The 13,130-nt window shown below is 38.8% G+C and overlaps 1 protein-coding gene across 1 annotated transcript in view; it reads right to left on the bottom strand.

The window, feature by feature from the left end:
* The window catches only part of CUBN (cubilin), a 245,379-nt gene that overhangs the window by 42,654 nt on the left and 189,595 nt on the right, over positions 1 to 13,130 (bottom strand). The window contains exons 55-56 of the mRNA XM_003786786.2: positions 11,506 to 11,662; positions 9,698 to 9,847 (exon numbers count right to left, since the gene is read on the bottom strand). Coding sequence (XP_003786834.1) covers positions 9,698 to 9,847; positions 11,506 to 11,662 — 307 coding nt within the window. The remainder of the gene's footprint in view (positions 1 to 9,697; positions 9,848 to 11,505; positions 11,663 to 13,130) is intronic.

The following is a 13,130-nucleotide window of genomic DNA, read 5'->3' as shown; positions in this document are numbered from 1 at the left end:
AAGACAACTTTCGGAATTGAAAAAGACAAAGGGTTGATAATTAGAATCTACAGAGAACTCAAAATAATCAATAAAAAAAGAGTAAACAATACCATCTACCTCTGAGCAAGAGATATGAACAGACATATCTCTGATGAAGTCAGACAAACGGCTAACAAACATTCGAAAAAATCCTGATCATGCCTGATTTCCAGAGAAATGCAAATCAAAACCACCCTGAGATATCAGCTAACCGCAGTGAGAATAACCCATATCACAAAGTCTCAAAGCTGCAGAGGCTGGCATGAATGTGGAGAGAAGGGAACATTTTTACACTGCTGGTGGGACTGCAAACTAATACAACCCTTTTGGAAGAAAGTATGGAGAATCCTCAAGAACTCAAATTAGATTTCCTATTTGATCCTGCAATCCCATTACTGGGCATCTATCCAGAAGAAAAAATATATCCTCTTATTGTAAGAACATTTGCATTAGAGTATTTATCACAGCTCAATTTACAATCATCAAAATGCGGAAACAACCTAAATGCCCACCAACACAGGAATGGATTAATAGCTATGGTATGTGTATACCATGGAATACTATTCAGCCACTAAAAAGATGGAGACTTTACATTTTTGTATTAACCTGGATGGAGTTGGAACACATGCTGCTTAGTAAAGTATCACAAGAATGGAAAAGCTAGAACCCAATGTACTCAATTCTAATATGAAGGCAGTAGATGATCTAATAGAAGGTGGGGGGGGGCAAGAGAATGAGGGATTGGGTAGAGGGGAGAAGGGAAGGGTGGGGGTCACTGTGCATGGCACACCTCTTGGGGGGCGGGACACAATTACAAGAGGGAGTTTAACTAACAAATGTAATCAGTGTAACCTAAGTCTTTGTACCCTCAATGAATTCCAAACAATAAAAAAAAAATAAAAATAAAAATAAAGAAATTACTGAAGAACTAAAATAATAAACTTTAGGTCACAGCTAAAGGAGTTGTGAAATGCAAAGAGAAAAAACACTCACAAATGAACAGAATATCAGTGAGATATGATATAACCGCAAGTGGCCGAATATACATGTAATCTGAATCCCTTAAGGGAGGAAGAGATAGAAAAAAAAAAAAAAAAAAAGAATAGGAACAGTAGAATACTTGATGACCTAATTAAAAATCTAGATTAAAAGATCTAGGCAGACCCCTACTTTTGAGACCTTCCAGAAGGAAAAGGTATTACATTGTCCTTTTGTGTTTAAGCATTGTTGAATAAGTTTCCTGTTAATTGTGCCAAGAAATTCCTAATCAATACGGTAGCTGTCATAATTATTGTCATTTTTGTGGTGATTGTTTAATACAGCCCCACCATCTTTCCAGATTGATTGATTATTCCATTGCGTGATATCAGACCCAATCCAGGCCAATCAGATGAGCTCAAACTGTGCCTGAGTCAATGGTAGGAGCCAAAGTTGTCAAAATTGGAAAGTGTCAGCAGTCGTGCTCCCTGACACAAGAACAAAGCCAGCTGTCTCGCAAAAATCAGCAGGAAGAAGGGGGAAGAAAGAGTATGCTGAGGGATTTCTGCCCCTGATTTCTCTTGAAGTCCTCTCTTTGATGAGATAACCCATTATTTTTCTTACAACCTCTACTTTATATATAAACTAACTTGAAGATAATTTACAACTTAATTCAAGGAATCTTGATGGATACATTTTTTTACGTGTCTGTGCATTAAAGAGCTTCCTACTCTTCTTTAAGGCTATAGTATCTTGAGAAAATTGACACTCTTATCGGAAAATATCTAGGCAGTTCATTTTAAACCTTAGGTATTTTAGAAACATATTTGGCTCCTTAGCTAAGTTTCCATCCAGCCTGAAGAAATCCTGTCTCAATTCGAGACATATTTATTAAATTAACATCAAAAAGGATTCTCTTATTTCAAAAGGCCTGGAATAGAAATGTTTCTAATTGGGCATAAATCTACAAGTTAAAAGTGTGAAAGACTTAACTTCGATGACCTTATCGTGTAATTAGAAGCAATGTGATGTTGGAAAAACAGAACAAAGGGATTAAACTCGATTCGTGGTTTGAATACTGCCAAATTATGTACTTTAGTTATAACCTCAGAATTTGTGTTTAAGTCAGAAGCTCCAATGGAACTTAAAAACTTCAAAGTAGATGAGTTTGAGAATAAAAATTATTATGCCTTAGTTATAAAATATCTTTAGCCATTAAATATAATATGGTAAAACCAAAATCACAGAACAAAGGAAAGCATTGCTAATGCTGGATTAAAATTTGGAACCAACGTTTCATCAAAGGGGCTACTATACAAGTGTCCTTTAAGTATTAAAGAGTTAGTTTTTAAGTTGTTGCCCTAATGATACAGAATCAATTATCACAGTGGTAGTTGCCTTAGGAAATTCTGGAAAGACATGAAACATAAGGTAAAGTGTATCTTCTACTTAGTTATGCTTCCAAATTATTAATTAAAGGAACTAGTTGGCTTACAAAAAGGTAATTCATCAAACAGCAGTGGTATATTGAGATACAATCAAAACTCACTGTTTTTAAAAGGTCTATATTAAACAATAAGGAAGTTGGGTTGAGAGGTGCAGAAATTGAGAGGATTTTAATTATTGTGTAGATGGAAAATAGAATATCAAATAACTAACCCTTATTCAAGATTCAAGACAATCTGCTTCATCTCAAAGCCTGATTTAGTAAAATGTAAAAATTACATTTGGCAAGTTGCTTCGTGGACTGAAAGATTCTTATATCTTTTCTAGTGCTCATTTCCAAATACTGTCCATAAGAAATCAAATATCTGCATAATAAACTTCATAACGTCTAAGAACATATCAGGAATTAGCATGAATAAAATAATTTGCAAGAAAATGAGATAATAATGAACCTAAAGTCCCCAAAGATATTAGGAATAAGTATGAACAAAATAATTTTCAAGAAAATGAGATAATAATATGATCCTTAGTCTTCAAGTAATTCATAAATGTGTATCTTTTTTCCCAAGCTCCACGCATCACCTCATTGCATCAGATAAAAGATATCAGCCTGATTCTTCAATGTGAAGACACCAGTGACAAAGACCACAGGCATGGGAAAGTAATTAAATTACACACTTTCTCATAATTATAGGAGGAAGCAATTACATTTATAATTGAAATACACATGGAACTTTCAAGTAGGATACAGTTATATGCAATTGGGAGGTAACTGTCTTCTAAGAAGAAAAAAAACTTAGTCAAAGTTTGGGAAAGTTTTTCAAAGAACAAGATGGATATCAAGGTTGAGTTTATGGCTAAGAGATAGCAGCATTCCAGCAGATATATGAGACCTTGTCAGGAAGAGAAGCACCTGGAAATTGGACCATACTTTCTCCATGGACTGGAGTCCCTGTTCTGGGACAGGAAGTCACAGTCACTCTGAATTCTATCTTCAATAAGTGATGTGATGTGTATTTACTGCTACGATCGTAGAGCCGTACAACAATTCTCCATGATTTGCTTCATGACTGAAAAACCTGAAACATCTATTCATCTGAAAAATCTGAGGACATGTTTATTGTTTCAAATGGATAAGACTCTCTGCAAGGCAGTGAGATTTAATTTTTGTTAAATCTTGCTGGGCTTTATTACGGTATACTATCTAATTCTGATTCCTGTCATGATTCCAAGAACTTGGAGAAAATTGAAAGTTAACTAAGGATTAGTAATTCAGTGAATAAAATAAACTTGTGGGATTTAGATTCATGCTGCAATTTTGTTTTTAGAGTCATAGAGGAAGAAATGCCAAAGAGAACTAAAGATGAGGGGAAATTCTTTGGTTAGGATATTTCATTAGTGTCGATAAATTGAGTCTTTGGTAAAGAAGGAATAGGTTCTCAGGAGAGGCATCAATGACCAAGACGTCACTTACCTCTGCACTCTGAGCAGCTAGGGGACTAGGCATGATTCTATGGAGAGAGAAGCATGTGCTAGTTTAGAACTAAATTCCACCAAAGCTAAAGCCCTCATAACAAAGCAAGTTCAAGTGTAACACAGTCAAGCCAGAAGTCTTACAGAAACCAAACTGTCCCCTCCAGTGCCCTGCCAATTTGAATATCAATAGGAGATATTTCAAAAGAACCATTGCCCCATTATTTTCAAAGTAATGTGCAACGTGACATCATTCTGAGTAGAAATAATTGGGAAAGCAAAGAAAAGAAATGGTTAAATGTTGAGTAATGCCCCCTTTTAAAAAAGCTTTTAAATTAAATAGTAGCTGGGTGCGGTGGCTGACACCTATAATCCCAGAACTCCGGGAGGCCAAGGAGGATTGCTTGATCTCAGTCTGAGATCAGTCTGAGCAAGAGTGACATCTCATCTCTACTAAAAATAGAAAAAGTAGCCAAAGGTTATGGTGGGCACCTGTAGTCCCAGGTGCCCAGGAGGCTGAGGCAGGAGCATCTTCTTGAGCCCAAGAGTTTGGGGTTGCTGTGAGCTATGGTGGCACTATGGCACTCTACCCAGGGCGACAGAGTGAGACTTTGTCTCAAATAATAATAATTAATCAATTAATTAGATGGGGGAACAATAAGAAATAAAGTAACCAAGAAAATTCAATTAATTATTGTGTTTTTGATGAGAAAAAAGGGCAAAAAGGAAAGTCTAAAGCTAAATTTTCTTTTCTTCTTGCTTCTAGCTTCTATTAGGTATATCCTGGAAATTAGAACTTCTAAGTTAATCAAAGAGAATTCAGGCAAATGCCGGGTAGGACCTCCCATCTGACAGCGCTGCAAATCTAGCCCTACCCCTCTTGGGGCCTGAGACATCCAGGGGACAGTGAGTAAAGGTACCTGCCCCTTGGAGCTCTCCACAGGCTCAGTACCGCTCCACCATCTGCAGCTGAGAAGTGAATTTACAATTTATCAAGATGTAGGATTTTTCAATTAAGAATGCCTAAACCCTTCACCAATGGAATAAGTGTGATTATTCAGTTTTAATGACAGAACAATCAAGGTATAGGAGGCATGGACTTGCCTTGGGCTACCTAATCAGCTAAGTGCTGTACTTATGGAATAAAAAAACTGGGCCTGTGATTTTTTTTTTGAATTTTTTTTAGTAGATTGGGGGCACCTATTTGGCCATTTGAATAAGGAGAAGACAAAAAAACATACTTTATTTGGACTGTTCAATATCTGGAGAAATGAAATAAGTATGTATTTACTAATATCTGATCCCAAAACAAATACACACAGTAGTCTGTGGTTCATGGAATGTCTAGTATTGGAAATGCAAAAATAATGGGAAAGAGACATTTAGCCCAGCATAAGACAACAGACTTTAGGAGCAATTTCCTTTGTGGTAAGTGGAAAGGAGGACTCTGGGTGTTCGTAATCTGAACGGCAAGTGGGTTAATCATCTCTGATTTGTCAGAATATTAAAATCAAAACCTTCCCTAACCAGTTGCCAGTGTTTAATAGACAAAATGTAGGGACAAGTGTGTCTCCCCAGAGTATGTTGCACCTGAGTTAGCTCATCTTTTTGACCTAAGTCACGGGAAGCTCTGCTGGTAGGCTGGGCTCAGAAATGCCTGGCCACCTGAGCAGTCTCATCGAAGCACTTCCTATCACCGCCAGTAGCTAGAAAGGCCCAGGATCTTTCACTACAGTTATAATTTTGCTCTACAGAGATTCTGTTTTGTCACAAAGTACCCCACACATGACCCTCAGGGCTCACCTTAGAAGGGCCGAGGAAAGATTATTTTTACTGAGGCACAAGAATCTCTAACTTGGTGATGATATTCAGTAAACATCAACATTGATAGGATTGATGATAAGAATCTAATTATAAAACTAATGCGATTTATGTTGCCCTTTTGGGGAACCATCATTAGGGCAGAAATTACTCCCTAATAAATCTATAGCCAGAAATGACTCACTCAGTGGTCTGAAAATGCTGAGTACTTATAACACTGGAAATGTCACAGGCATTATCAGAAGGATATCATCTTAGGGGAAAAAAAAATCAGTCTTCAGCTGGCTGAAAATTAGCAAATCCATTAGCAGAAGTAGAAATCACTTAACCTGGCATTATCTCACTTTTCTAACTATAGTTCCATTTTATGTATATAATATAGATGTATAATACATGGCCAGGTATGGTAGCTTAATTTGGGAGGCTGAGTGGAGGAGTGCTTGAGGTCAGGAGTTCATAGTGCCTGAGCAACATAGCAAGAACCCCATTTCTAAAAAAAAAATAGAAAATTAACTGAGCATTGTTATGTGACCTGTTGTCTTGGCTACTGGGAAGGCTGAGGCAGAAAGATTATTTGAGTCCAGGAGTTCCAGGCTACAGTGAGCTCTGATGGTGCTGCTGTACTCTAGCCTGGGCCAGAGAGCAAGATCCTGTCTCCTCTCAGAATATGTATATGTATTATATATGTGTAGTATGTCTGTATATGTGTATATATATACACACATATATATGTATAACTATACATATATATATGTATATGAAACAAAGTGCTACATATATAAAGCAAAGTGATTACTGGGAAGAAAGAATGAAGTGAGTTGTGCAAAGTCATAAGATTAGTAGTTGGTGGCCGACCTGGCATTAAGAGCCACCCTAATTCTGTGCTGTCCCCACTACACACACATAGATATCCTGGACTCCACTCACTTTTATGCTACCCAGTCAGCTGAGCTCAGGAAGCCGCTGTTTGAGACTGACATATAGTCCCTTGTACTAACACATAGCCCACTGGGACCAGCAGTACTTTTTGTGGCTTTATGTATATATTTTTATTAACATATATTTCATATTTACCAGTGTCTCCTCTTTTAGTCGTAATGATATTGGCATGTGACAGTCTCAGGTTTATTTAACTAATGAGCACACGTGCACAATCCAAGCCACCTGTTTTCCCATTATTAAAAAATTATCCCCGATCATAAAAATAATACAAAATGCATAAAGAAGAAAATAAATGTCACCTATAAATCTATCCCATTGAGGTAACAACTCTCAAAGTACTGTTTTATAGCCTCGTAGTATTTTGTTAAATGTGCATTTTAAAAAGAAAATTGGATCATCTTATATGAACAATTTGACCTCCCCCCAACTTCCTCACAGATCATGGTCATCTTTTTATGGTGCTGGGACTTTGTGCTAACAGATGTGGAAAAGATTGTATTTGACTTTACATGCCATTGTTACGGTGACACACTTAGATTCACATTTGGCCTTTTCTAGCAAACACATGCTCAAAAAAAGACAACTGCAGAGATGTAGGAAAATGAGGCGAGGTCATTGAAAAAGGGTAAAGTAGGGCGGCGCCTGTGGCTCAAGGAGTAGGGTACCAGCCCCATATGCCGGAGGTGGCGGGTTCAAACCCAGCCCTGGCCAAAAACTGCAAAAAAGGAAAAAAAAAAAGAAAAGAAAAAGGATAAAGTAAGATAGGCTTTGTATAATTTATCAATTTATAAGCACTTCTGTGTCATTTTTATTTTTATCGAACATAAATTTCCCAGATGTTGACTACTGGAGAACACTTTGCCAGGGGTGTAGCTTTCACTCCCAAAGAGAAAGATGTTTTGAATATGCTGCGGTAGCTTGCCAAGTGTGCAGAGTGTGCTTGAAAAATAAAAAAAACAATTCATAAAAACAATATTAATATGACCACGGGGGGAGGGGGTTGAAAATAGCCAGCTACTTGGAGGATTCCCTTTCTGCGGTGTCACCTCTTTAAACATCAGTCGTGTCTACTGCCAGAGCCCAGCCCAAGTGAGCATTTCTCCTGTCCTCTCTGCCAGCAGCCCGTTCCCAAGAGTTAGGGAGTAAAGACGAGGGGTGCTGTGGTTAGGAATTCCAGCACTGAGGATCAGGACAGGGAAGAATGAAGGTGACAAAAAGAAAGGAGATGAAAGGATGTCCCATGTTAATTCTGTAAAGCAGAGCATAGGTATTAATTCTATTAATTCAGTCATCCAACATTTATTCAGCACCTATGTCGATTCAACAGGACACTTTTTACACTGAAAATGGCATGTGCAAGAGTGTCGGTGTGCATATGCACACGAGTGTGCAGAGTATAAGTGCAAATGAATGAATTTAAAGCTATATTAAAATGTAACACATTTTGGATTTCTTTTCTTTTTTTTTTTTTTTTTTGAGACAGAGGCTCACTATGTCACCCTTAGTAGAGTGCTGTAGTGTCCCAGCTCACAGCATCCTCAAACTCTTGGGCTTAAGAGTTGCCCAACCTTGGCTGCCTCTTGCCTCAGCCTCCCAAGTAGCTGGGACTATAGGTGCCCGCCTCAATGCTCAGCTATTTTCTTGCTGCAGTTGTCATTGTTGTTTAGCTGGATTGAACCTGCCACCTTTGGTGAATGTCGCTGGAGCTGTAACCACTGTGCTACGGGCACTGAGCCTCTTTTCTTTATTTTTTAAAGCTGCCCATCATGAACTACAGGCCTGTTTTCCTTAAGCAATTTATGTGATACTTGTGTTCTTAAAGTTCTTGCACTATTTTTTTGCTTCTGAATGGAATATACAGAATGGTGCTTATGCTTTTAAAAAATTGGATGGAATTTTAATCGTGTTTATATTAAACCTACTCTGCAACATATTTTTATTATTTTCTTTAAATGGTAATTTTTTCTAGACTACCTGTGTCTCTCCTCACCCCTCATCTATTTCTGAAGAATAAATCATAAGGTATTTAAGAATAAGCTTATCTTCCAAGGTTAGTATCAAAAAGACAAGAGAGAACAAATACTGTCCAGGATGTGGAGAAAAGGGAACCCTTGTACACTGCTGGTGGGATGGTAAATTAGTACAGCATTATGGAAAACCATATGGAGGGCCCCCCAAACAATAAAAAATAGACCGACCACGTGAACCAGAAATCCCACTTATGGGTATTTACTGAAAGGAAATGAAATCTGTCTGTCAAAGAGATGTCTGCCCTCCCCTGTTCATTGCGGAATGATTCATAACAATCAAGATGCAAAATTAACCTAAATGTCCATCAGTGGACAGATGGATAAAGAAAATATGATATATATACACAATAGAATGCTATTCAGTAACAAAAGAAATGTTGTCATCTGTGCTAACCTGGGTGAACTTGGAGGACATTCTGCTAGTGAAGAAGGTTATACTCCAAAAAGACAAATGCTGCATGAATACTCACAAATGGAACCTAAAACGGGAATTCAGAGAAGCAGAGAATAGGGGCTAGTAGGGAGTGGGGATTTGGAAGATGGTGGTCAAAGGATACAAAATTTTGGTTTAAGAAAACTACGTTTAAGGGTGGTGCCTGTGGCTCAAGGAGTAGGGCACTGGCCCCATATACCAAGGGTGGTGGGTTCAAACCTGGCCCTTGCCAAAAACTGCAAAAAAAAAGAAAGAAAAGAAAGAAAGAAAACTATGTTTAAAGTATCTATTTACAATATGATGACAATAGTTAACAATAATGAAGAATACCTGGAATATGTGAATAGCTCTTGAATACTGGAAAACTAAGACAGTACATTCATGTTCTCACCACAAAAACCTGAAGCATGCAAGTTAGCGGCCATGTTCACTAACTGGATTTAGCCATTGCACAATGCATACCCTACATCAAAACATGATGTATGTCATAATAAATGTACGATTTTTATTTTTCAACTAAAAATATTTTTTTTAAATAAAAGAATAAACTTACCTTCTAGATGGAAAGACACGAAAGTCAACATGACCACGGACTGAGGATTGGCTTTTATGACATAGGTGCAATTCAGGTTGTTCTCATAGTGCTTTGGGTAGTTGGGAGAGTACATGTAACCTGTAGAGCGAGTGAAGTTTCTTCCACATCCTGCAGGGGAACAAACATGCATCTTCAGAGCATATTCTTCCTCACAGATAGTATCTATATTATCAGTGAAGGAAAGACACAATTTCATAAATTCTCTGGAGATATAGTTCCCTGAGCTATGCTAAAATGGAAGAAGCAATAACTGAGACAATAAAAACCTGCTTTAAAAATAAATATACATGAAAAATATCATTTATATATATATTTTTTTAGAAAATGCTACAGTTTTCCAGTCTAAGTAAGTAGAAATTTTACTACAAATACGCTGCCAAAGCCTTACTATTACGGTGTTATAAAATGATGTGTTAGCAAAGATTGAACACGTAGCTTCATGTAGCTAAAGAAATAAAACTGGTGAACACTGCAGCTGGTTAGTACTTTCTACACTTAATATTCTTAAAATGTCTTATTATGAGCAATTTATGCTATTCTCATTACCATTGTTATTTGACTGTAAGAACAATGGTTGCCTTTTTTTCTCTTTGGAAGATAACAGAGAGCTTTTATTTAGGAAGAATAAAGAGAAAGTTTAGAGCACTTCCAAAGAGAGCTGGAAGTGGTAACAATGGTTGCTTTTCATAAAATAGTTGAATTTACTAATACCCACTCTTATCAAATTCTCACAAGAATCCCTGGTGTTGGAAATAAAGAGAAATCTCTTTTCACCACTAAAATAACATTTGTTTTCACATAGTAACTAACTAGTTACATAGAGCCACATCACTCCCTGCTCTATCAAAGTATGAAAATATCTGTATCCTTTTAAATTGATGCTAGTCACACAGATGCACACACTGCCTCCCATACACACACACACCCAACCAACCATCTGAAGATTTCAGACAACGTCTGGGGCTCTTTCAATACTTCCTTGCCACCACCTCATTCTTTTATTCAGGTCTAAAATCCCTGTTCTCTGCATTATTTCCTCTAAGTCAGTGGTTCTCAACCTTCCTAATGCCGTGGCCCTTTAATACAGTTCCTATGGGTGTGACCCACAGGTTGGGAACCGCTGCTCTAAGTCCTCTCCTAAACTTCTTGGACAGTGGTCAGCAGTTAGCAGCCGCTACCTGATTTAACTGAGCCAGCAGGCATGAGCCATTTCCCAGTATTGCATTTCCCACGATCCTGGTTGTGTTTAACAATCAGAGCTATGGATCCGCTACCAAGTTTGGAAGGGAAAATCCAGAAGAAAGTTTTCCAAACTTTCGAAGTTTACTGAGCATGAGACCCCTCTGGAGGAAAGCTAAAACACACCAGACGCCACCCATGGGAATTCTGAAAGCAGCAGGGTCTGGGAGGAAGCCCAAGAGTGTGCATGGTTGCCAAGTCCCCCTTCCCTGGGGGCCTAGGATGCAGGAGGTCAGGGTGCACCTTGGCTTTTGCTAATTAACTGGCCACATGTGGGGCTGCTGCACACCTGCCCCACTCTGGATTCCAGGGTTATTTTCTAGATGTGGGCTAATGGTGCTCAGAGTTTTTACGTCATTTCTCAACTGACCTAAAGTTGAATTCCGTTCTGCTCTCACTGATTTTTGAAGGAAGGGTGTCCTCTCAGGATTTGGTGACTCACTCACCCTCAGATCTCTGTTCCAGTTAACCCTGCCTGTCTGTAGTCCTCTTAAGAAGCTCTGGGTTTGGTTCTTAGGGCTACTTACGGCTTACAAAGGATGCAGAGAAGCCCTGGGCTGGTCTCTCCTGAGACTGGAAGACAGCAGTGAATTTGTTTTCAGGGGTGATGATGGTAGCAGGGGCCACATTCCCACAGCCTGTGGCCAGCAGGGCGTTCTCAACCTCCTGGGTTCCTGTCCACACCTGCAGGGTCATAATGACGTAATGACAAAGATTTCATGTTCCAGGTTCCCCCCATGATATCTTTATGGGCTTAGACTCAAAATAAAGATGCTCAGGTGTACACGGAATTAAACATTAAGAGCAAATAAAACACAGTAAATAAAATAGTAAGTAAAGCCTGCCACATTTTCTTTTGAGAATTGTCTTTACTTTAACCTGCTTTTATAATAAGGATACCCCATTCTTGACTCCACTAAGGAGATTGTGTTCATTTTTTGTGTAGCCAGGAACTGATTTTTTAAAAAAATCTATCAGTCTTCAGTTTCCTCTTAATTTTGGCTTAGCCTGATCTAGCTGAGCTTGCCAGGTGCTGAGCTAGACCCAGCACTGAACCCTGGGAAAACAGAAAATTGTGGTCACAGCTAGAGATTGTCACATGGAAATTAACACATAAAGAGAGTGGATGCGAATTCCAAGAGTATGTGTAATTAATTAGCATGAATTAGAATAAATCATAGAACCTTTTGGCCATGATGACTTTAAAGATTCATTTTGGAGAAAGGCCCAGTGTCCTATTTACTAAAGACTGGGCTGGCAACTCCCAAGTACACCTGGGTCATCACATAATTGATCTCCCTGAAAGACTTAATTTTTATACTTGAGTTGCTGGGCAATAAATGGTAAGCACCAAAATTTTGAATCAAACCAATTCTAGTCAGCCCAGGGAAGGACAGGGATATTAATCACAGAGTCACAAATTTAATGCAAAACTCCAACTATGAAACAAAGCATTGTAATGGGGCAGTTGGGACAGACAGGTGGCCCTCTTGCATTTGGGGGTGGTGAGGCTGTCCTCAGGAAAGGCCCACGGCAGCATGGCAGGAAGGGCCGTGGCTGGTTCAGAGAACAGATGGAAACCAAGGAAGGTGCGAGGGGAAGTGTGTTAACAGGGAAGATCACTCTAGCCTCAACTAGGAGCAATTTTGCCTTCTCTTAGGGACATTTGGCAGGCATTTTGGGAGGCATTTTGATTGTCACACTTGGTGTGGAGGGTAGTATCTAGTAGGCAGGGGCCAGGGATGTGGATAAACAGCCTGTAATTCATAGAACAACCCTCTTCCCACCCCCCACACACCTGAGAATTACCTCGTTCAAGGAGGTGATTTGGTGTGGATTAGTGTTACTTGACTATTCAACATTCTTAATACATAAAATTATAAATAATTACTTATTCCAAATATGTCTCTTTGAAGAATATTCCTTAAAGGCCAGGCACAGTGGCTCATGCCTATAATCCTAGCACTCTGGCAGGCTGAGGCAGGCGGATTGCCTGAGCTCACAGGTTGGAGACCAGCCTGAGCCAGAGTGAGACCTCTTCTCTAAAAATAGCCAGGTGTTGTGGTGGGTGCCTGTGTTCCCAGCTACTTGGGAGTTTGAGGTTGCTGTGAGCTATGATGCCAGGCACTCTGAAGGTGACAAAGTGGGACTC

This window comes from Otolemur garnettii, unplaced genomic scaffold, assembly GCF_000181295.1.
Source record: "Otolemur garnettii isolate 467f Iridium unplaced genomic scaffold, OtoGar3 scaffold00019, whole genome shotgun sequence".
Lineage (NCBI taxonomy): Eukaryota > Metazoa > Chordata > Mammalia > Primates > Galagidae > Otolemur > Otolemur garnettii.
This window is presented reverse-complemented; position numbering and strand designations above follow the sequence as displayed.